Source organism: Eptesicus fuscus, chromosome 20, assembly GCF_027574615.1.
Source record: "Eptesicus fuscus isolate TK198812 chromosome 20, DD_ASM_mEF_20220401, whole genome shotgun sequence".
NCBI lineage: Eukaryota > Metazoa > Chordata > Mammalia > Chiroptera > Vespertilionidae > Eptesicus > Eptesicus fuscus.
The window spans coordinates 22,250,984-22,276,699 of record NC_072492.1 but is presented as its reverse complement, the minus strand read 5'-3'; the positions used below and the strand labels follow the sequence as shown (position 1 = coordinate 22,276,699).

Genomic DNA, 25,716 nt, shown 5'->3' with positions numbered 1-25,716 from the left:
GGCCCTCATAGATGTGTATAGCTGAAGTATAATTTTTTTTCAGGGTTCTTTTAATTGATTTTAGAAAGAGGAAGGGAGAAAGACAGAGAGAGAGAGAGAGAGAGAGAGAGAGAGAAAACATCAATGTGAGAGGGAAATATCGACCAGTTGCCTTCCGTATGCATCCCGACGAGGAATCGAACCTATAATCGGGTATGTGCCCTGACTGGGAATCCAACCCTGATCCTTTTGGTGTATGGGATGATGTTCTAACCAATTGAGCCACCCGGCCAGGGCTGGAATGACAATATTTATGTAAGGCTTGGCTGCGGGGTGGGAGGGAGAGGAGTGAGTCCTACTTATGGCTAGCAGAGCTGTAATAGACTAAAGTCTGTGGGACGCTGACTACTTGGTTTAAGAAGAGGATTCTATCAGCCACCACAGGACAGAAAGGAGTTCGGGGGACGGTGACTCTTCAGTGTATTATCCATACTGGGACAGTTTCGAGAGTGAAGGGGTACTGCTAAGAGTTACAACAGACAACAGTCATAAACCAGGACTGTCCCAAGCAAACTGAGAGGTATGGTTATGCTGGTTCAGGTGCAGCCTAAGCTGAGTCAGCCTCTTGGACAGGTATAAAGAAGAAAAAGTATCAGACCTGCAAACCAACAACAAAAGCATCACTGGAAAATACTGAAGAACGGGTATATAGAAATAATGCACCATGGAAGACAGAAAACAGAGACCCAAACCTGTCAATTTACTAGCAGTAAACTGGGAAAGAAAACAGAACTGAGGAAAAGCAATATAAAAACACACGCCAATTAACAGAAGGAAACTGTTTCAGGATGCAACAGAATTTAGTATTTCACCCCGAGTTCTTCCGAATTCTAGGCAAAATAAATGAAAGAGACCAACGCTTAGGAACATCTTGGCAACTGGGAAGAAAAAAACGACCGTTATTTGCACACAACAGAATCATTTGCCCAGGAAAACTAACAGAATCAACAAATATAAGTCAAGAAAGGTTTCATTGGGATACAGGTCCACCAATAAAAGCCAATATTATTTCTCTGTGTCAACTCTGCCATGTAGAAAATACAATAAAAAATTCACCCACCGCAGTAACAAAAACAATAAAATATCTAGAATGAACCAGGAATTCATAAGGAGTTTCTAAGTCAAAGGTGAAAGTCTAGTCTATACCCTTAAAATGATTTATTATTGTAAAAATGTTAATCCTTTCCAATTTCAATGCAGTCCTAGGAAAAAGTATTGTTGAAGTTAATGAACACAATAAACACATTAAAATGTATGCTGCAGAATAAAAGTCTATATACAGGTTAATTGACTTTAATAAAGAAGAGTGGAGAAGATGGACTTATCCTACCATACACTAAGACATGCTATAATAAAAACTGAGTGGCATTAATGCAAAAACAGGCAGATATAAAAACAGAACAGAGCACTCAGAAACAGAATATACATTTTTACCATACAATAAAATCAGTGGGTAAAGGATAGGTTGTTTCATAGACGGTGTTGAGAAAACCTGCTCACCATACAGAAGAAAATGAAACTGGATTTCTATCTAAAACCACATACACAGGTGGATTATAAACGGATCAAAGACCTACATGTTTAAGGTAAAGGTACACAGTTCATAGAAGAAAATATAGGACAGTATCTTTGTGACCTGGAAACAGGGAAAGCCCTCTCTCTTTTTTAAAAAAATATATTCCTATTGATTTCAAAGAGGAAGGGAGAGGGAGGGAGAGAGATAAAAACAACATTGATGGATCGGCCACCTCCCGCACGCCCCCTTACTGGGGATCGAGCCCGCAACCCAAGCATATGCCCTGGACCGGAATTGAACCTGGGACCCTTTGGTCCGCAGGCCGATGCTCTATCCACCGAGCCAAACAGGCTAGGGCTGGGGAAAGCCCACTTAAACAAAATTTCAAAGCACAAAATATAAGATGAAATCCTGAAGAATTTGATTATGTCAAAATTAAGGATTCTCTTCCACAAAGCATATTATAAAAGCATCAGAATGCATACAGAATAAGAGAATATTTTATAATGTCTAAAGTGAATATAAGATTTATGTATAAAATATTCATAAAATTCCTGATAACCAACTAGAAAATGATACCAACTCCAGTAGACAAATGGACAAAGGATATGAACAAGCAGTTTACAGGAAAAACCAAAAAGCAAACGAGTATTCAATGAGATGCTCAAATGCAATGGCAAATGGAGAAATGAAAAGTGCAAGAGCGAGATATCATGATACCTACCAGTCTGGGAAAATGTATAGGCAGCTGGATGACACTGTAAGGATGTGGGCACACAGCGACCCCCATATACAGCTGGTGGTGGTGCAGACTGGCAGAGGCATTTTGGAGAGGAACCTGGCACGCCTTATACCAATTAGGTCTGCACCTACCCAATGACCTAGGCCCTTTTCTCCAGGTATATATGCCGGGGACATTCTCCCAGAGACACAGGATTCCTTTTTATGTACACATATATTTTACACTAAAAGGGTTCCTATGGAAGGTCTGAAAATAGATGTAAGGAAATAAAAATAAATACATGAGTGAGTGAATGAAATGAGAAGGGGGCCCTGTGCAGATCAATGGGGATGGGTACCAGGATCTAAAGAGCATCCTGACTCCCACATTGCATGCCTCAGTCAGTGCAGGTGGTGGGTAATGCAGGGTGAAGGAGGTTGTTTCTAACATCTGGGCAAAACTTTTGAATGACAAAATAAAATTAAAGCAAGTTCCTTATGCAGCTCAGCGGAGGGAAACACCTCAGTTAACAGAAGCGACAAAAACAGGCTGTTTCAGACATCTCTCCAACTTTAAATACCAGACGACAAAATGCCTCCAGCATTTTGAAGATAAAATAATTTGGAGCTACGACAGTCAAGTAAGTTTTCCATGTGTGAAGGTAACAGAAAACACTCCAAGGTATGTGTAGATACCAAAACATATCCCGTCGCGAACATTTCTTGAATCAAAGAAAAGGTTCAACAGATTTTTGAGAACATAGCGGCGAGGCCTCCTCCGTGTCTGTAAAACGTACAATTACCTTTTGGAGGAAGAGGACAATTCTCACGAGCATCTGGGCGCGGAGCTCCTCCAAGGTAAACAAGGTGCGTGGTGTGCGGATGAAAATCTTGGTCTTCCCGTAAGCCACGTCTTCCTGAAAGCCGCACTGTCCGATCAGCTTCTTCACAGCTTCTTTGTCTGAAGGGAGGTCGTGGTTGGGCCAGGTGAATTCCGAGATCATCTTGTACCTGGTGAACCAAGAACAGGGCACGGATGAAGGGAGGAAAACCACGTGGTCTCAATAGACGCAGAAAAACCATTCTGTAAAATTCAAGATGCTTCACAGAGAGAGAGAAAAAAAAAACTTCTTTGGAAATTAGGAATGAAATAAATGTCATAGCCTGATAAGAGACGTGGAAAAAAACCTTCACTAAGAACCAATGCTCCTTCATGATAACACCCCTTCCTAACGTAGGGATAGAAGGGTACTTCCCGAATGTAATAAAGGCTCTGCATCAAAAACTTACAGCCAATACCATTTGTAAAGAGGCAACGTTGGAAGCATTCTCTTCACAGACAGAAACAAGACAGGGTTGCCGCTATCACAGGTTTTCTAACCAGCACAGTGAGACTAATCAACGAAGAGGTAAGTGATTGGGGAAAGTGCAAAACTAACATTATTTATGCACAATACACTTGCTTCAGAGGAAATCAAGCAGATAAAACTATTATCACTGAAAGAAAACTAAGCAGCATTCTGCATATAAGATGAATACACAAAAATCAACTGTGCTATGTGCAAGTGGCCAACACTTCTTGGCCACATGGGCCTCTCACATGGCAGCTCCCTACACACCAACTTCATGCGAGTGTGAGTGTGAGCAAGATGGAAGTCACAGAGTCCACAGCTCTTTGCAGCCAAATCCCACAAGTGACAGCCCATCATGTTTCCCATATTCCATTTTGCTAGCAGCAGATCACCAGGCCCAGGCCACCCTAGAGGGAAGGGGACTAGACAGGGTGAAGGTCAGGAGGGGGGGGATCTTGGGACCAGCTTAGAAGGTTGCTTACCCCAGGGCTCCCCCTGACCCAGGTGCAAACTTGTTCAATGCATGGAGTCAAATTTAGTCATGTTCATACTCTGTATCCGAATTTTAAGTCACAGTGAGAAAGTCTTTGCCCACGCTCATTTGTCTGTGGGTATCAGGAAGACAGGGACTGTGTTTTGTTCCCCACTATATACCATGTTGCCTGCCATCCGATGAGGAAATAGATTTGTTGAGTGAAACAAAATAAAACCAGAAGGAAATACATCTAAAAGCTTACTCACTTGCCAGAGAGGGACAGAAATAGAAGCCCAATGAAAGAGTTCTACTATGGAGAGGTAACGTTATACAACATCATAGGGAAAAAGGAAACAACATCAGAAACCTTGCGAATCCTATTTAATAATAAAAGGCTAATATGTAAATCGACAGAACTGCGGAACGACCGGTCACTCTGACACGCACTGACCACCAGGGGGTAGATGCTCAACATAGGAGCTGCCCCCTGATGGTCAGTGCGCTCCCACAGGGGGAACGCTGCTCAGCTGGGCTCGCCAGCAGTGCTAAGGACCCCTTGGGGGATGTCCGCCTGCAGCTTCCTCAACTCTATTGCTCATTCACCAGATATCCAGATGCTCACGCACGGTCGCACATGGGGAAGACTAGGGCTCCATAATTCTCAGTGTGCTAGCAGGTGTCTTTGTTGAGGCCATTCTCACCTGTGCAGAAACTTCTCGTACACCTGGCGGAAGGCAAATCCTGCCCGTCGCACCCTCACGTTTTCCAATAGTCCAAGGTACTCAACCTGATGCCGGCAGCGCTCATCATCAAATATCTGCGGGGATTTCTTGTCGTTGGGTTTGATGCAACGTACATAGTAAGGTTCCTAAAGAAATGAATCCGCAAATGGTGAGTTTCAGAAAAACCCAGGCCAACGGCACTAACAAATAAGCTCGCCTAATTTTAAAGAGTGAAATGATTCAGAGCTGAACTACGGTTCCTGTGACGGACTGCCTACTTCTGATTCACCTTTACTGCTAGTGGCAGCCTTTTGGGACCCTAACCCAAAGTGGGAGGGGTTAACCCCTGACCTCCTCCTTTTCGGGCCCTCGTCTCTGTCTCTGCCTCACTAGCCCCATGAGGCTGTCAGAACCACTACTCAAATCTCATCCACTTGCTCTGCAGTTGGCACCCCCCCCCGCCCCCCGGGGAGAAAGGAGGTCTCAAACCCGGGCTCTTCTCCATGGCTTCCAGCCCAGTAGTTCTCCACTATCTTGTTATCTCTCCAGTGTCTTTAAGCAAAGGTTCTGCATATTTTATTTGTGTGTTCCAGATGTCCCCAGCATGGATGTGGGTTTAAATTACCTAGTCTGTGATTACTCAAGTAGGAGCCCTAATGTCCTCATTTCATACAGCAGATGCCCGGAGACAACACCAGACCCGGACCATTTTAAACTAAATTGCTGGCCTGAACTTTTTCAGGCCACCCAGGTAGTGAGAATGTGGACTGCAAACCTCATCAAAGCTACCTTATGAGGATACATTCTCAAGGGATGTTCACCTACCCCCTCCTGGCTCACTGCAATTTCCCTTTTAGATAATGGGGGATTGTTTCTAGTTCACTCTAGATGCAACCTTGGTGTATCAGGGGACACTTTAACTAACTGAACTACCCAGCCAGGACAAAGCTTCTGCCTTCTTCCTGAGGTTTTTGTCCCAGCTCCCATGTCTATCAGTTTTGGTAGATTTGGTTTGAAATCTCCCGCTAGGACTGTGTACTTACGCATTTTTCCTTTAAAAAATTTCAGGTTCCTTTGCTTTATAGAGTTCATGCATAATCATGGCTATGTTATTTGGTACCTAGTTCAAAATGACTTTACTGTCTTGCGTATCTTCATTTTATTATTATCAGTCTCTTTATCTGTGTTAATACTTGTTTTTCTTAAATTCCATGTTCTCTCACATTAATATTGCTTTTAACCATTTTTTTTTTAATCTACCTCTTTGTTTATAATATTCATGCATAGTGTTAATTAGGCATTTCCACCTATCCGGTCTGTTTAGTCTATTTACATTCATGGTGAGTACAAACTATGTAGATTTATTTCTATCACACTATTTTGTATTTTCTAAATGTAATCCACATGTTCCCGTTTCTGCTCCGGCCATCTTCCTGCCTCCTATTGTCTATATCCTTTTGCTTATCCATGCTCTCCCCCTCATCCCCCAGCTCCATAAACATCCAGACTGGGAAGCTGTAGCAAAGACTGTGAGGGTAGTTGCCTACCTCATATCCAGTATCTTTCTCCTCCTCTGAAACAGAATAGTTATTTTTAGCTGGGTGTACTGCTGACTAGAATACAAATGCACTTCCCAGCTCCCCTGTCAACTGCGTACAGCAAGTGAGATGTAGCCGAAGGGCTGTGGGAGACTTCTGGGAAGTCTCTTTATTTTTTAATTTATTTTTATTGATTTCAGACAGGAAGGGAGAGGGAGAGAAAGAGAGAGAGATAGAATAATGAGACAGAATCATGGATCAGCTGCCTCCTGCACGCCCCACACTGGGGATTGAGCCCGCAACCCGCGCCTGTACCCTGACCAGGAATCGAACCGTAACCTCTTGGTTCATAGGTCGATGCTTAACCACTGAGCCATGTCGGCTATGTGAGAAGTCTCTTTAAAAAGGAGGTAGCTCGCAGAACAGCCATCTTGGACCAAGAGGATACATGACAAACATAAGGATGGATGGTGGAGCAGAAAGACAAAGGAACCTGGGTCTCTGATCACCATAGAGCTGCCGCAGCAGTCCTGTGATACCGTCTCCTGTACTTCATTTACAGGAGAGAGAACAAATCTCTCTCAAGGCCAAGCTATGAATTGGGGTCTGTTTTATTAGCAGCTGAATGCAATTCCTGACACAGAAACTATAGATGGTTCTAGTATTTTAATTTTTTTAAATGCACATTTAACTACTGATTTTAGAAAAGTGATTCTCTTTTAGTTAATTACACAAAGCTAATATATTTTATAAAATCCTCTGTTCAACTCTAGTTCCTGTATTGCATGCTTTCCCGTTAGGTTTGCCTTCCTTCTTGCTGGGTGAGGCAGGTTGAAGCTGACATGCAGAGAAGCTGAGAGGCAAGAGGAAGAGTTCTAATGAATTCTAGTCTCCACCCCTCCTGTTCTAGAGGTTTGATTATATAAACCAACAAATTGCGCTTATTTGTTGTCACTTGGGGCCAAAGAATCCTGATGAAAATAAATAGAAAGCACCCTAGCCGGTTTGGCTCAGTGGACAGAGTGTCAGCCCAAGGACTGAAGAGTCCCAGTTTCAATTCTGGTCAAGGGCAGGCTGCGGAAGGCAACCAATCAATGTACCTCTCTCACATAGATGTTTCTCTCTCTCTGTCTCTCCCCGTCCCTTCCACTCTCTCTAAAAATCAATGAAAAAATATCCTCAGGTGCGGATTAACAAAAAACAAACAAAAACCAGAAAGCCACTGATCAGACATGTTCTTGTGGCATTTGCCTAATTCATCCACAGGGAAGGCACCAGAAATGGAATAGATTTAAATTCTTAGAGAGGAAGTTGATTTAAAAAAAAAAAAAAGGATAATAATGAAGAAAAGACACAGGAAAAGCACCAGAAGATAAAAATGAAGGAATTAAAAATAATGAGTCCCAGAATGCTGCCTAATTTATCAAAGTTGTCAGCAGCAGTAGTTGAAAGTAAAAATATGTTCTTTACGATAAAAACAGACTAAAGTTATCAAACAGGGTTAGATCTCAAAGGAGTAATAAAAAGCAGACGTAATGGTCAATAACACATCTTTATATTTCAACTATTTAAAACAACCTGAGGATAATACTTAAGTGCCAAAACTCCTCTTAAAACTCTATCTGGTCATTTTGTATTCAGATATAATATCAGATGGTGTATTACAATTTAATTCAAAAATTTTTTTTTTTTTAAAGCCAGCCCTTGGTGTCAGCCCAGGGCAGAAGTTCGGGCATATATTATAACTTATGCTATAATTTTACAATTTTACCCGGGACACAAACAACTATTTTACCTAGCCCCAATTAACAACAACAATTTGATTTGCTATAATTACCTTAAAACCACACATCAGGAATAAAAATTCTATTACAACATTCGCTTTAAATATCTAGTCTTCCATTTGATTTACTATCGTTACCTAAAAAGCAAGTCAGACCCACATTCTCTCTAACGTTTATCACGGACAGTCAGAAAAGAAAAGAATTACCTTCGATGCAAGGTTGTCCACCAAGGCGATCATAGAATTCTTAAATAGGGTGGCGGCGGTCAGAGGGCGCTTGGTCACCTCCATGATGCTCAGTTTGCCTTCGGGCCACATATTCTTCAGCACGGGATTTGAACTGAGGAGCACAGAAAGAGCCATTCAAACAGGCTGAAAAAGAACTGCTAAGCAACCCTGCCGAACCTACCCTGGGAGGCACGACTGGACCACAGACTAAACTCACAAGGCCTAACTGGAGAAACAATTCCATCCAGAAAATGATGCTGAAAGATGTGTCCAAACTGTACTGCATTAAAAAAAACAACACCTTTTAAACTTCTTTAAAGTGACATCTACATTGAGTGGCCAGATTATTATGCTCTCTGAACACGTAATAATCTGGCCACTCAGTGTATATCCTATATAATAAAAGGCTAATATGCAAATTGTCCCCTCAACCAGGAGTTCAACCAGCAGGCAGGCCGGCCAACTGCCCATGTCCCCTCCCCCTGGCCAGGCTGGCTGGACCCCACCCATGCACGAATTCATACACTGGGCCTCTAATAATATATATATATAAAATGTAATATATATATTATATATATTATATATGTTATATAATATATATAATATATATTACACACACACACACACACACACACACACACACACACACATACTGAGTGGCCAGATTATTATGCATTCAGAGATCATAATAATCTGGCCACTCAGTGTATATTATTATGATCTTGTACCCTCAAAGAGTTAACATAGGTCTTACAATCTCTACATAAAACAAAATGGTCTGGGTGGTAGTTACAGTAATGAGTGTAAACCACTAGCAGGGAAATGACTCTCGATGTTATGGTAGAAAACACGAACACCAAAGTATCTCCTGATGGAAACAAATGTTCATACAGAATAGGTGACACCACTAACAGGCAGGCCTTTCCAAAAGTACAGCGAGGAAGGTAAAATAACCATTCTCACACCGTCTTCCAGAAAGTCCCTCGCGGGCAGTTGGATTTATGAGCCACTTACAGGTAGCACTGGCGGCTATAATCTGTTACTGATGTGACACTAAGACGGCTGTGATCCGATTCTTAAAAGTGCGCTTCAGGCCAGTGTTCGTGCTCACCACGGTATAGTCGTTATGTGGCTCCGTGGAAATATTTTAAAAAACCCGTGGGGTGGTCTCAACTCGGATTTTCTTCCTGTTTCATCTTGGGTGCTTTTGATTTTCAAGAAATTGAAATGTGAAACCTTCCTGGCTTCCTGGGAACGTTTCTCTTGTCAGATTTCTTTTCTTAAACTGGGGTTTGAGACTAGAAAAGAATTAACATGGGCATTTTTCTGCTAATGGTGATTACGACTGCCATCATCTCCCCCACTTGTCTTCTCCAGGTATAAAATTGAGAAAATTGAGTTAGTTCCCCAAATACCTAGTAAATTTCTATATAGAGCAGCTCAAAATAATTGCTGCAAACATGCTAAGGATCGATGAGGTGAGGGGAAGATTTACCGGGTCTCTGAGTGAAGACAGAGCCACACTGCTAACCCTCACTGTCGCTAGCAAGGAAGTGGCTATAAAATAATGCACTGATCTGTGGCTTATGGACCCAGTTTTTTCACTTTCTAGTTTTATTCCATAATTTTCCAATGATATGCACATCAACATACATAACCACATCAACGTACATGGTTTTCCCTTAACTTTTCCATTCTAATCTTTAGCAGAGAGAGAACTTAAGGTAGTGGTTCTCGACCTTTAGTACACATACGTGTGGGATGCCTTCCTAACACCTACTGAATACAATTTCCTGAAATCAGAGCAGGTGTCCTTTGAAAATTCTGATGTGAGCAGTTTCTACCCCAAATACCACCTTACTCACTGTTGGCCATTTTTAGAGACTCTTGTACTACCTTGTGAGTTGGTGAGGGGTGTTGAAAATGAAGGAACCAAGACATTTATTATATTATTATACTGTTAAGCAGTAGGATTGACACACGATGAGTCAAAATAGACATATACAATCATTTTACAGAGAAAGCACTTTTGAGCCAGGAAGTCATGAGTGTGATATTAACAAAATAGTTATCAAACATTTAAAGGAATCTTTTTCTGGGACCTGGGAACTATTGCTGGATATGAAGACTGGTGCAGCCACTATGGAAAACAGTATGGAGTTTCCTCAAAAAATTAAAAATGGAACTACTTTATGACCCAGTATTTCTACTTCTGGGTGTATATCTGAAGAAACCCAAAATACTAATTCAAAAGAATATATGCACTCCTATGTTTATTGCAGCATCTATAATAATAAAAGCGTAATATGCTAATTAGACTGACATCCTGCTGGATGACCTTCCAACAAAGCCGGGGCTGCGAGGGAAGCCGGGTCCCGGGTGCCTGCCAGTGGCCAGAGGGATGTCTGGGTTCCAGGTGCCAGAGGAAAGCTGGGGGAAGGAAGGCCTACTCTTGCACGAATTTCGTGCATCGGGCCTCTAGTTATTTATAATAACCAAGACATGGAAGCAACCCAAGTGTCCATGAATATAGACGAGTGGATAAAAACAGCTCTGGTACAATGGAATATTACTTGGCCATAAAAATAAATGAAATCTTACCATTTGCAACAGCATGGATGGACTTAGAGGGTTTTATGTTAAGTGAAATAAGCTAGACAGAGAAAGACAAATACTATATGATTTCACTTGTTGTGGAAGCTAAAGAACAAAATAAATGAACAAACAAAGTTGGAACAGACTCATAGACACAGAGAACAGACTGATGGTTGCCAGATGGGTGGGGCACTGGGGGGGATGGGTGAAAAAGGTGAAGGGATTAAGAAGTACAAATTGTAGTTACAGAACAGTCACGGGGATATGAAGTACAGCATAGGGAATACAGTCAATAATATTGCAGTAACTATATATGGCGTCAGGTGGATACTAGAAACTTCAGGGGGAACACTTTGTAAAGTATATGATTATCTAACCACTAGGCTGTACACCTGACACGAATACAAAATAATATTCACTGTAAACTGTAATGGGGGAAAAAAGGGCATTGCTACTGATAGCTCAAAAAATAAATAAATGAACTAAAGGAACCCTTTCTTTAAAAGGGAAATGTAGTTACCCAGAAACCCGGTACGTAAGGCCAGGCAGAACTTATCTGGCTAAGAAAACAGAAGTGATGAGCAAAGTCTGCTCACCTGGTCTGCCACTGGTTTACTTTCTTCCTCCTTTCATTTACACAAACACACTCACACATATATATGCGTGCACCCGCACGCACACACTCTAACATGCATGTATACTCTGAAGGTCTACAGAACTGGAGATCCAAGTTCCTTTAAATATATACAAAGAAAAAAAAGGAAGGAAATTTGGGAGGCTATTTAGCCATGGAAACAGTGACGTGTCCAGAGGCAAAGGTAGCCCATCCAAGCACCATCCAGGAGGATGCTTTTTGCCTGAACAATTTCAAGACTTCCCACCCCACTGGCAAGGCCTTTCCTATGATGGAGACCTATACAGTAAGTTGCAGTCAACAGATGTTTAATCCTTTTGCACCTTTGACAAGATCATCCCTATTGTGAAATGAATTCATCTTCGCTTGATGCCTTTCATTGTTGGATTTATTGAAGTTCCTTTGTTCCGACTCTGTGCTTACCAAGCAATTAAATAAAGATTCTGGATTTTATGAATAATGTTTTTCAGTCAATTAATAAACTAGAATTCTCACTGCTGTTTTGACTTCCCCAGTGGGTTTTCCAATAGGAAAAAAAAATAGCTTGTCATACCAACGCAAGTATTCCATTCCACATGACCATTAGATTTCCCTCTGGAAATAATCCACAGGCTGTTCCGTTTCTTCCTTTGTCCTGTGAGCTCTGAGTTACGCCAAACCACCCCTGGGAGGTGGAGCTGTTCCCGGGGAGCTGAACTTGGGGCCATGATGAATTCACGAAGGTAAGGAATGCCACCTGGGGCAGTCTCTTGGTACACAGCCCAGCTCTGCCTTCTTCCCTTAGCAACAAACCCACTGGCCAACAAAGGCCATTTTTTTTCTAATTTGAGTTTTTGACTTTTCTACACAGAGCCATGCCAGCCTCTGTCCTTTGCCCCTCTTACCTGGTAAGTTATGTACTGAAACTCCTTTCTGAAAGTCCCTTTTCCCCATGGTCAGCTCTTACAGGGATCCCCTCTGTCTGTAACATGCTAATGGCACAGCGCCATCAGCACTCCTGGTGGCATGCACGCAGATGAACCGTTTCATAGCAAAACTGCTGGAAACAACTGTCTAAACACAACGTCGCCACGTTCTAATTTTCTCCATTCCCTCGAGCCCACTTCCATCACACATGTGCCTTCCACAACTCTACGGAGACCAAGAGTCCCACAGATGTTCATGTCAGCAAACCCAGTAGTGCATCTCGGCCCTCACATCACCCTGCTTTGGACAGATTTTTGATATGGTTTATACTTTTTTCTTCTTAACACACTTTTCCCTTGGCTTGGCCTCGCTGACACCAGATTCCGGGTTTTCTTCCTGCCTCCCTGGCATGCTCAGTGTCCTTTGCTAGTTCCTCCTTTCTTTCTTGACTCTAAATGCTGGAGCGTCTCAGGGGTCCTTTTTTTTTACCTCTCCTCTTATTTTTAAATCTGTGTTCCCCTAAAACCTCATCCAGTCTTAAGACTTTAAATACGATCAATGAATTGATACCCCTACTCCCACCTTTACCCTGAGTCCCAGAGGCATACATGCAATTGCCTATTTGGCATTTTCAACTGAATGTTCAGTATAATATGCACCTCCGGCATGAAATATCCTAAACAAAACTCTCCATTTCCCCCACCGGATTAGCTCCTCATCTTGTCTTCCCCCCCATCAAGCATCCCTTCCCCACTGCTCAGGCATCGGCTTGGATTTCTGTTTTTCTCTCGCATCACACATCCCATCATCAGCAAATCTTGTTGGCTCTACTTACCATCTATCACCCACTCTGTCCACCTTTCATCATCTCTGTCACTACTATCCAAATCTCAGACTAGTCTCCTAACTGGTCTCCCCATTTCTACTCTTGCCCTCAACACAGTGTGTGCTTTATAAGGTAGCCCTAGTGATTTCTTTAATGTATAAGTCACATCGTATCATTAATTCCAATGGCTGCCCTTCATTCTTCCTCCTTACCTTGGCTCACAGACTCTTCCTAACCCAGGCCCTGCTGACCTCTGTGAATAGTCATTCCTTCTCTCTCTCCCCATCCCTCTTTTTTTAAAAAAAAAATATATTTTTATTGATTTTTTACAGAGAGGAAGGGAGAAGGATAGAGAGTTAGAAACATCGATGAGAGAGAAACATCGATCAGCTGCCTCCTGCACCCTCCCCACCCCCCCCCCCCGCCCCCACTGGGGATGTGCCCGCAACCAAGGTACATGCCCTTGACCGGAATGGAACCTGGGACCTTTCAGTCCACAGGCCGACGCTCTATCCACTGAGCCAAACCGGTTTCAGCTCCCCATCCCTCTTTTTTAAGCCACAATGACCTTCTGGCTGTTCTCAATTGCTCCCAAACTCATTCTTACCTTAGCACCTTGGTACTAGTTGTTCTCTCTACCTGAAATGCTCTTCTCCCCACTGTTCACAGCTCACTGCCCCACTTCATTCAGGTCTCTGCTCAAACATCACCTCTCTTAAGAAGCCTTTCCCACCACCCTATCTGCAATGCCTCCCCTGCCCTTCCTTGCCTGCACCATTCAATCTTTTTTTTTTTTAAGCCTTGTCGAAACAAGGCCACCAAAAATTTTGGTTGCCTCCCCCCCAAAAAAAATTGGGAGAGATAGAGATCACCCTTCAATCTTTTACCTACTTTATTTTTCTTCACAGCACTTGTCACTACCTGGAAGTTAGCTGTCTTTTTGTTTACTGACTGCCCCCTCTACTAGAATACAAGACGCAGGGGGCAGGGACTTTGTCTAAATTTCTTCCACAGCTGTACCCCAGAGCGTGGAAGAGCGTGTGGCTCAGAGGGGCTCAGTACATCTTTGATGATCCACTGACCAAATGACCGAGGAGACTTGATAAATGAGTGTCTACAGTTCTCTAACCCCAAAGACGCAGCTGGCCGAGCACCCTTCTTTCTTCATGGGCCCTTTTTCCAAAGTATCATGCTGGGTTTGAACTTGGTTTTTCCCCCTTTCTGGAACTGTGAGAAGATTCTGTCCACTCAGGATCTATCATCACTGATTCTGGCTGCCACTCGGATAGCAGAGGGACCTCTTCGTCAGAGGCAAAGACACTACAGTGGGAATCTGAGTGTGTAAGTTTTCAGCTGGGTCAGAGGTTATCTGACACCTTCCATTTGCCACTGGCCCTGCCAGGGACTCCTGAATATTCCGGTAGGGGGTGTCAGAAGGATGGCAGCAGTAAACAGAGAAACTGAGGCCACCCAAGGGCAATCAAAGAAAATCATATTCATAGCAGGTCCCTGTCCTAAGTTTATCGATTGTTATAATTATAGAGTAATATTTTATTAAGTCTGATCAAGCAGAACTAGAGAATTTACCAAAATCTTAAAATTGTCACATAAAAATAATCGTGTGCATATATACTGTGCAATATATGCCAAAGTGTTCAATATAAAGATAGTTAAATTTAACCCTACCTGTTATACATCAGGCGCTTGAAATCTTGAAATAAAGTGTCTTTATTTTTGTCAATAAAACCGATGACAGAATAGCTAATGGAGGAAAAACACAGAAAATGTTCATTACTCACAAAGCAAGAGCCACATTTAAAGCTTTTCTAGAAATTTACAACACCCTCCCACTGTTAATTATGCAATCAATCTATGAGGCTGATTCTGTCCTCAATGTCCTGTGTTAAGGAACATCAAATTTTACCTCCTAAATAAAGGGGCTATTGTTTCTATTCTTCAAAAGGAGAGCAAACATCATTACCATAATTACAATTAAGATAATTTTCTACTGGCTTACTGCTTACCTCGGGAAGATGACTCTTAAAATACAGACAGCTGTATTTATCATCCAGCATTACTAAGATAAAAGAAAACCAGCGACACACAGGAACTAACAGCCTCATCCGTAGGGAGGTCAAGGGACTTGCCTAAGGTTCGCTCAGTGTGTTCAGGGTGGGATACAAGAATCCCAGGAGAACCGCAAAGGATGGTAAGAGCTGGATAAGCAGAGGAGAAAGCAGAAGGCAGATCACACAGGGAAATAGGTTAAACAAAGGGAAGGAAGCAGGCACAGGCATGACATTCTTGAAATAAAACGAGGAGGCCAGTATTCATGGTCTGGAGGAAGGGAGATGAGTAAGGTCTTGAAAGCCCAGTAGTTGGTGAGAAAGGTGGGAATGGGACCTGTTCTGCTGCAGTGACAGGCATGGCCTCTAGGTGGCGCACACTCAGGGCAGGGAGTATAAAAGTCATGGAGGATTCTGGGTGATGGTAATTCTAGATGCAGCTCCTTCTTACAGCTCTGTTTTCTCACCTGTCTGCATGTCCCCTCGACAATCACATCAATGCACACAGTTCTCAGATCTCTAACCCTGAACCCTCGCCAATATTTCAGCCTTGCACACTTAATTCTGCAAGGAAGTCCCGTCACACTATGCTGCCCATGGGGGGTGGGGGATATTTGGAGGTCACCAGGTCCAAAAGTATATCCTTGCCTCCTCCACTCTAGGTCTTCTTCCTTATACCTTCAAGCCATTTTTGACTGAACCCTTGAAGTCACCTGACTCAATCTATTGTGTAACCCATAAAACTCAAACTTCCAAGTCCTTATTTTGGGCCTTGAAGACTCATGATGATTTGATCTGAATTTATTTTTCCAGGCATTTCTACTGGTCTTTGCTACAAAAAGGATAGACTCCTGTCAAATGGACCCAGTTGCTATTTCCTGAATGTTTAGCACTCCTCCCACTTGTTCCTATAAAAATAATCCCCAGCATCCAAGGACTGCATCAAGGACCCAAGACAGCATCGGCTTCCCTGGGTGTATTACACACAGCTAGAAGTATGATATCATTTCCTTATTCTGAATCCTGACAACAACTCCATATGGCAAACTATTTCAGACCATCTTTTATTGTATCAATGGAAGCATGTAAATGTGTGTATATATATATATACGTATTTATACAGATAATATAAAAATGTATGTGTATAAATACATACACACACCACCATATATGCATGTATGCATCTTACGTGGAAAGCTCTTTGTGGGCAGGGACCATACTTTATAAAGCACTGTGCCCAAAGAAGATGTCCCGTAAAAACCTAAAAAAGGACTTGGGGGGGCTCAGCATAGGGGCAGAGGAGATTTAACACAGACACACCCAATAGGAGGAGGCAATGTGACCATAGAGGATACACTTCAATCAAATGGGCCTAGTTGCTGAAAAGACATCTGGCCACAAAGCCTCACACCCCCGCCTTTTTACTAGCTGCCAATCCTTTCATTGCTCCATCCCCAGCTCCGTCCCTCTTCTGCGCTCCGAGAGGTCGGCTGGAGTTCTAGGGGTTCGGAAACCTAGTTATTGTCTCAGCTCTCCCATGAACATGCTGTGTAACCTTGGGTATGACTTTTACACTCTCTGCATAGGTTTCCTCATCTGTAAAACGAAAGGGATGGCCTGGTGGTCTCTAAGGCCTCTCTGTCCAGCCCTGCTTCTATGCCACTGTGAGCTAGATGAAAGCCTGGGTTTTCAGTGGGAGACAGCTGTGCGGTGCTGGATCTTCCCTCCTCAGTATTCTGGATCCTGGGAACAGGACCAGAAAAAGAGGAAAATGGTGCCATACCAGCCCTAATGGCTAGTTTGACAGATGGGGTGATAATTTCGAGCCATATTATTTTATGATCCCAGAGTTTTCATTTAAATCAGGAACAGCTATTAAAATTTCTTCAGATGTCTTTTCAGCATGTAGAGATCATCATTTGCCTTTTTATAGTTGTTTCATCTCTTCCTATAATGGGTTTTATGAATATAAACAGAATTCCTAATGTAAACCATAAGGAGAAAGAACAAGAGAGGCCTGTAAACAATAAGGAGCAATGTTCAGTGGACGAAGCTCACTAAGTACAGTGGGCTGAAAAATGCTCCCCCTGAACAGCATCCGTGCCTAACTCCTTAGACCCTATGAATGATAAAAGGCATGATTACATGAGGGATAAAAGGTATGATTACGTGAGGGATGATGAGAGGAGAAGCTTATACGGTATTACCCAGGGGGGCCTTAATGCCTTCACAAGTGTAGTTTTAGCATAGAAGCAGACGAGTTATAACACAGACACACCCAAGAGGAGGAGGCAATGTGACCACAAAGGCAGAGAGCCTGGAGTGATGGGGCCACAAGCCAAGGAATGCTTGTGGCTGCCAGAAGCTAAAAAAATGCTCTTCTTTAGAGCCTTCAGAGTGTGGCCTTGTTGACACCTAGATTGCAAACTTCTGGCCTGCTGAACTGTGAAATAATAAATTTCTCCTGTTTTAAGGCATCAAGTGAAGGTCATTTGTTACAGCAGCCCTAGGAAACTAAAATGCTACAGTAATTATTTTTTTTAGTTATAGTTTCATATCAATTTCTACTTTTATTGTAATCAGAAAATGTGGCTCCTGCAAATTTTACTTTTCAAATAATATTTGATAAATAAAATGGCAAAACTGGCCATGATGGGTGCTTCTCACCTCAGGGCCTGTGTGTCTGCTGCCTCTTCTGCTTGGAACTCCCTCGCTTCTCCCTCCTCTCTTCCTAGTTCTTTGCCCTAAGCCTCTTTTACTTTTAGGACTCAGCTTGGGTATCACTTCCTCCAGCAAGACTTCTCTATACTCCACTCCGGGTTAATTATTCCTGCTCGGTGTTTCCATAATGCCTGTGCATTTCTTCCTTCCATTCATCCTTCTTTATAGTGACGTACTATGCATCTGCTTATATCCTCCTCTACACTATTACCTTCTTCAGAGAAAGGCCCATCTCATCTATTGTTCTATCCCAGTCCTTAACTTGGTTTATTTATCCATCCGTTGATTTTGACTGACGAACAGCTATGCCAGGAGCTGTGCATGGCCACATAGTGTGTGCTCAATAAGTGTTTGAAAAGCAAGGAATGCATGAAGCGATGCCAATTTTCTTTTTTAAGTGGAAAGATTAAAAGAGGCTTATAGAATGACTGAAAATAATGCAAATGAATAGGAAAACAACCTATATTTCCCCCTGGTTATAATTTCTGAAGTGAGGCTGCATGCAAACATTATGTTAGGTGCCAAAGTAAGATACTCACACTACATCCCCTGCGTAATGTCGAATTCGAAAGTCCCGATCAAACTCCAGGATTTTGTCTGAGGCACAGAGCTAAGAAATCAAGAAGGAGATTATTTTTAAAACAGCCATTTACACTTTCCTAAAAATACATTCCAATTTCATAGAAGAGGATAATTTTGTTACAAAATCGTGATACCATTATGAATGAAATCACACTGTGTGGGGCTTTAAATATTTTGCTTGTGTGGTAACGACTGGGAGCTTTCACTAGAAACCCACACAGCACCCCCTGCTGTTGAATATGGGCGAATGACCAAGTTCTGGACAATGGAAGGTGAGTGGAAGTGAGGTGAGGCTGTTCCAGGCCAAAGCTGGTAAGAAATGGGCGGTCGTCCTCTGTACTTTCTTTTCTCCTCCCACTGTTGGATGCAAAGAAGGACACGGGGGATGGAAGAGGCAGAAGATGAAAGAAGTGTGGGTCCCTGGAAGAGAAATAGACTTCTATTGTCTATGATACTTAAATCTTGGCTGCTATCATATATCCTACATAATAAAGATCTAATATGCTAATTAGTCCAAACAGCAGAACAACTGTCTGGACAACCTTCCAGACGAAGCTGGGGCTGTGAGGGCTGAGCCCCTTGCACGAATTTTGTGCATCGGGCCTCTAGTATCCTATAATAAAAGGCTAATATGCAAATTGACTGAACAGTAGAATGACTGGTTGCGATGATGTGCACTGACCACCAGGGGGGCAGACGTTCAATGCAGGAGTTGCCCCCTGCTGGTCAGTACGCTCCCACAGGGGGAGCACCGATCACCCAGAAGCTGGGCTCATGGCTGGTGAGCACAGTGGCAGTGGTGGGAGCCTCTCCCGCCTCCATGGCAGGGCTAAGGACCCCTTGGGGGATGTCTGACTGCTGGCTGAGGCCTGCTCCCCGGAGAGTGGGCCTAAGCCGGGAGTCGGACATCCCCCGAGGGGTTCCGGACTGCGAGAGGGTGCAGGCTGGGCTGAGGGACCCCCCACCCCAGTGCACGAATGTTGTGCACCGGGCCTTTAGTATATATATATTTAAGAATAGTTTACTGATTTTTAGAGAGAGAGGAAGGGAGAGAAAAACCATTGATGTGAGTGTACAAACATCCATCAGCTGCCTCCTGCATGCCCCCTACTGGGGATCAAGCATACAACCTGGGCATCAAGCATACAACCTGGGCATGTGCCCTTGACTGGGAATCGAACCAGCAACCTCCTGGTGCATGGTAAGATGCCTAACCAACTGAGACCGGGCTCTTGGCAGCCCAGCCTACCATGACTGATTATGGTTTCATTCTCCATGTTCCATTTAAGGAGGGGATTTAAGTGCTTGCTGTCTGCCAGGCATGTACATCTTTCAATCCTCACAACTGATATCTGAAGTAAGGATCATGAGCGTTCCTTTTCACACATGGAAACTGAGGCTCAAAGAGGTTAGGCAATTGGCAGAAGGTCACATAACTATTAACTGGCAGCTCTGGGAAGGATCCCTGGGACCGAATGTAATGTCTGTGCTTCCCATGCACACAGTAGCCTGGCTCATCGGCCTTTTGCTAAGCTGGGACCCCAGGTTCAGGCCTGTCATTGCTTAGAGATTAACCTTGACTCCTCTCTCTCTTATTAGCCTCTTGGTTTTTTTTAAGTCCTCATCCGAGGATATATTTTTTATTTTTATTTTATTTTTTGAGAGAGAAACATCATTAGCTCTCTCTCATATGTACCCCAACCAGGGATGGAACCTGCAGCCTAGGTATGTGCTCCAACTGGGGATTGAACCCACAAAATTTTTGGAGTATGGGACAACACTCCAACCAGCTGAGCTACCTGGCCAGGGCTCTTATTAGCCACTTTTATAAAACCCTTTTATTTATAAACCCCAAAGGAAAAGGACCCAAGATATGTCTGTACCAATGAAATATTCTTACATTTGGATTCACAGTGATGAAAATATCCTGACAGCTTGGTTATTTCACTTCTTTCCTTCATTAGGCAAAAATCCCAGAAAATAACACATTTAAAAATTCCCCATCTTAGTGCTTGTCTGGGGGATGATGCTGGAGGAAGGAGCCACCTGGTCCGAGAGATGGCCAAACCTGGACTCCCATATTTAAAAAAGGAGAAAGAGGGAGAGGGAGAGGGAGAGGGAGAGGGAGAGGGAAAGAGGGAGAGAGAGAGAAGAGGGAGAGGGAGAGGGAGAGGGAGAGGGAGAATAAAGAGAGGGAATCCCATCTTTACAGATTAATAGCTGTTCAACATTTCCTATCAAATCAGTAGCAACTGCTTAAACGCATTATGTACAGTTGCTACCTGAAGAATAAGATTATATTTCAAAATACTTGGTTGACACATTTAATTCAGGTGTGTAAATGGCCAAGGTAACACATATCAAAAATGAGGTGATTTCTCATGGGAGAGTCACAGTCATTTTTTAAAATGAAGTAGAGCCTTGCATGTTTTAATTGAAAATTCAATATTCTGTAAGATTTATTTGGTATGACCACGACCAATTCATTTCAAATTTGACAAACACTGATGGTCTATCATCTGGTAGGCACAATTCTAGGCGAGTCTCCAAAACCTGAACTGTGATTACAAAGGACATCTTTAACCCAGTCCTCCAAAAGGGGACGCCTGCCCGTGTAATCACGCCATCTCTAACAGCATCACGCCAAAGGATTTAGGTTGCTTCTAACTTTGCTCACTGCTCTGTCCCCAGCACCCAGGATTGTACCTGAAAAATGAGAGGCACTTAATACTTGCATTATAAATGGGGACTAAAGGAATAGTAGTATGTGAAAACCAACTTGTAGTAGGGCTGCAAGTCATTCCTCAGTAACAGACCAAGGAGAATATTTTAGAAATAAACTGTCCTAAAATAAATCTCAGCTAGTAATCTGTATCTTGATGGTTTGTGCTTTGTCTAGTTAACTGTGGAATCTTCCTATTCTGGTGACATAATTGCAAAGGGGACGAAGGTAGGGAATAGATTTCTTCGTGCTGAACAATGGAGTGCATCCTGGATTTACAGGGAATGACGGAGGAGCAGAAATGTGTGCCCCATTTTTGTGGAAGTGAAGAAGAATGGGGTCTGGTTTTCCTCTAGCTGATGGCTGCTAGACAAGCCTGCATTTGTAGGAAAACACTTGGGGATGATGGTGTACCCCCACCTAGGACAAATATTAATGGTATACTACCATGCGAGGCAGGGCACAAAGGTCTGACAACCACAACTGCCACCAATTATTCAGAAATGGGATCTACTGCTAACACTTTTTTTTTAGAATGTGAAAAATGGGGCGGGGCTGGGGTGGGGTGGTGGTTTAAAAAATATACCCATGCATTTAAGGAACGAGTTTCCTTGTAACAACCAGAATTACAGCTAGAATTTCTCTGTTTTTAAGAAAGTCACATAGTCTGGGAAAACTCACATACCACATCTGATAGCTGAGGGCTATAGTAAAAGGTCGAGGACAAAAGCTATTTTCAGTGCCAGAATGATGATCAGAGATGCGGGAGCAAAATCGAGCACAGGCACAAGGACTCTGTACCTATTGGTTAGCAATGACATCATCCCTTTTCCCATGTCTAGTCCATTGAGCAGTCTGGAGCGCCCTCTCCTGGGTGATATGAGTTTTACCAACCTTGTCCTCCTATCAATAGGAGAAGGCAGAATTTATCCACAGCAAAAAAATCCTTAACTGGATGCTTATGGCCTGAGTGGAGTGGACACACGGTTGTGAGAACCCAACACAGGAAGTCATGTAAGTCTGCCACACAACGCGGAAAGCCTCACGGACGCACGCGAGAGGGCGTTCTCAGCACACACGTTACCTTGCGGCTGGAGAAGTGCCCATGTTTGCCCAGTTTGCTGTTCAGTGCTTCGAGGAACATTGCGTCGGTGACCTTGCCGACGTTCATGCAGGCGTCGTCCAGGATGGCGATGATCCCCTTGTGCTGCTGCTCCACCAGGTCCACGATGATCTGATTGTTGAAGTAGTCGATCTGCCGGACACGGCACAGAAGCAATGCCCACGGGAGCAGGGGCCGGACCCGGAAACACCCGTGCCCCGTGTGCATCAGTCCCGTCAAGCTCCCTCCATGGAAAACATGTGAATGACACCTGTGAGGTCCGACACTCAAATGCCCTCAGAGGCTTCTTGGTTGACTTTGCAACAGGAGACACTGTCCTCGGTGAGAACAGCTCCAGGCAGAAATTATAAAGTGGGCAACGTTTCTCCCATCACTACCTGCTGTTTTAATCTTGTCTCCACATCCTGCACCTGACCCTGCTCCTTCAGACTCTCAATCCCCTAATCGGTTTGCCATTAACCACAAGACCCAGACCGCTCTGACTGCCAGCCAATAACCTTAAAGTATCATTTGACATGTAATTTGACCAAGTGAAGGTATTACACAGAACTTGCAAAGGAGCATTCTCCTCCCGTTTTCCCAAGTTAACAAGTATATGTGGGTATAACAGAGTTTTGAGGTTTTTCAGGATATACCATAAAGAATGTAATTCTGAGATTAAGTATCTATAAGAGTTAAGAATGAGCTTTTCATTTACTTCCATGAGCTGAATAAAGTTATAAGTAACTCCTGGCTTTTTGGCAACTTCAATACACACAGGGTTTACACCAGCGGTCGCCAACCTTCCGGACCTCACGGACCACCAGTGGTCCGTGGGCCACCGGTTGGCGACCGCTGATTTATACAACAATTCTCTCCTACACCTGTTCATTCTGATGTCCTGCAGCTCACACATCACCTGCAGCTCACAGAGAGCACTGGGGCCTGGCCGGGCGAGCTGTGCCTCAGGCGAGGATGGGCGGCTGATTGTCTTACATTTTAATCTGTGTGTTAATGTGCTCCATCTCACTGACAAGGTGCCTGAACTGAGAGCTGTCTCTATTAACTTCTGTAAGATCCATAAACTCAAAATAGACTATTCAAATGCCTCATGTATTCCTGTTCCGTGCTATTTAAAAATCAAGGACTCATGCCTGTTATTTGCCTGTGGTTTTCAGCTCCATTCCTAGTTTTTTAAGTTCTCTTTTGTATTCTACAAACTCAAAGCCTCAAAATGGGTGGCTTTTACTTTCTTTTTTATACTTTTCTGGTTTGTCTAAATCAGTGGTTTTCAAGAGAGGGGGACTTAGGGCCCTGGGGATATTTGGCAACTTAATGTCTGCTGACATTTAAAACAAAATTTTTTCAATTTTTATTGATTTCAAACAGGAAGGGAGAGGGAGAGAGATAGAAACATCAATGATGAGAGAGAATCACTGATCAGCTGCCTCCTGCACACCTCACACTGGGGATCGAGCCCACAACCAGGGCATGTGCTCTGACTGGGACTCGAACCGTGACCTCCTGGTTCATAGGTTGATGCTCAACCACTGAGCCACGCCGGCTGTGCTGTTTGCTGACATTTGTAATTGTTACGTCTAGAGAGTGTTCCAAGCCGCCAGTGGGAAGAGGCCAGGGATGCTGCTAAATAAACATCCTACAGTGCACAGGACAGGCTCACATCAAAGACGGGTCTGGTCCAAATGTCAGTAGTACAGCAACGGAGAAGTCCTGGCCTAAATCTTTACCTTTCTTGTGGCATTTATTACATTTCTCATTAGGGAGGGAAGTTATTTCCATCATTTGGAAAAATATCCTTAAAATACTCAAAAAGCAAGAACTCTATATTAATTAATAGCTGAAATTTTAGACTTTGGGATGGGGGAGTTAGAGACTAAGTCTTTTGTCCCAGGGACAAAGAAGTAAGTTCCCTACAATTCTAATTATATAAACTAAAAGTGACTCATTTTGCTAAAGGGTCCAGTGTCTGTTAGTTCGTAAGTTTCATGCTGGTTAAAGTAGTGGTTTCCAAACCAGTTTCTTCCAGCAACTGGCATCTCCAGGAGGTTTCTTAGGGGACCCAGGGGTACACAGAGATGTGACGGGCAGGCTCTGGGCCCCCCCCCCCAGTCCCATTCCAAGTTAAGCAACTTTGTGCCGAGAGTCAAGTTCTCAACAGCGAAACATGACCTGCAAACTACGGCACCAAAGGCTTTTAAAATGGAATCACTTAGACAACCAGACATGTGTGCCTCCCAATGAGAGTTCACACACCATTGGTAGAAAAACACTGGTCCTGAACCTGGTCGAGATTCTAGATCTAACAACCAAGGACATACAAAAAACAGAGAAACATAGTTGGTGACAGCTCAGGAATCTGATTCGAGAAATCCAGACTCGGGGAAACACAACAAAACAAAGGACCCAAAATCTTCAACAAAAGATTATAAGGAAAAAAGGAGAACAGAGAGAGAGAGAGAGAGAGAGAGAGAGACAGACAGAGAGAGAGACAGACAGACAGACACTGGGTGAAGAAAATCTATAAATACGTGGAGAGACCTATCAGCCAACCACAGTGTAGGAGCCTGATTTGGATCCAAATTCAAACCGACTGTAAAAACAAAAAAGAACTCTAAGAGAATTGAGAAAAATGTGAAATCTGAACACTGACTGGATATGTGGTACTAAGGACTTACTGTGAATATTTTAGGTGTGACAATGGTTTTTAGAGAAACACACTGAAATATTTACAGATGAAATAAATCACATTATGTCACATCACAGTCTGAGACTTGCTTCAAAATGATCTGGGGGTGGGTGGGTACAGTCCACTGATGACTGTTAAAGCGGGTGATGGGTACATTAAGTCTATTATATTATGAATCTCTGCTTTTAGATTATATATTTGAAATTTCTGTAAAAAAAAAAAAAAGAAAGAAAGAAAGAAAGAAAGAATCACTATGTTCAGAAGTCTGGGGTTCTTAAAGGAAACACTTGCCCAGAATAGTGATTCTCATCTAGGGGGAGCTGGCACAGGGTCAGGCTTCTGTTCCCCCGAGGTCACATATTTCTTGGTTTATTTCGCTAAGAATTTTTGTGTATTCAGTGCTTTTGCTCCTTTTTCAGTAGTTTGAAGTCGCTTCCTGCAACTGTTGACTTTTCTCTTTATCAATGTCAGTGGAATTTGAT

At 43.1% G+C, this 25,716-nt stretch overlaps 1 protein-coding gene across 1 annotated transcript in view; it reads right to left on the bottom strand.

Moving 5' to 3' along the window:
• The window catches only part of MYO1D (myosin ID), a 273,970-nt gene that overhangs the window by 137,717 nt on the left and 110,537 nt on the right, over positions 1-25,716 (bottom strand). The window contains exons 11-16 of the mRNA XM_008147767.3: positions 22,510-22,680; positions 18,661-18,731; positions 15,021-15,095; positions 8,353-8,485; positions 4,804-4,970; positions 3,079-3,286 (exon numbers count right to left, since the gene is read on the bottom strand). Coding sequence (XP_008145989.2) covers positions 3,079-3,286; positions 4,804-4,970; positions 8,353-8,485; positions 15,021-15,095; positions 18,661-18,731; positions 22,510-22,680 — 825 coding nt within the window. The remainder of the gene's footprint in view (positions 1-3,078; positions 3,287-4,803; positions 4,971-8,352; positions 8,486-15,020; positions 15,096-18,660; positions 18,732-22,509; positions 22,681-25,716) is intronic.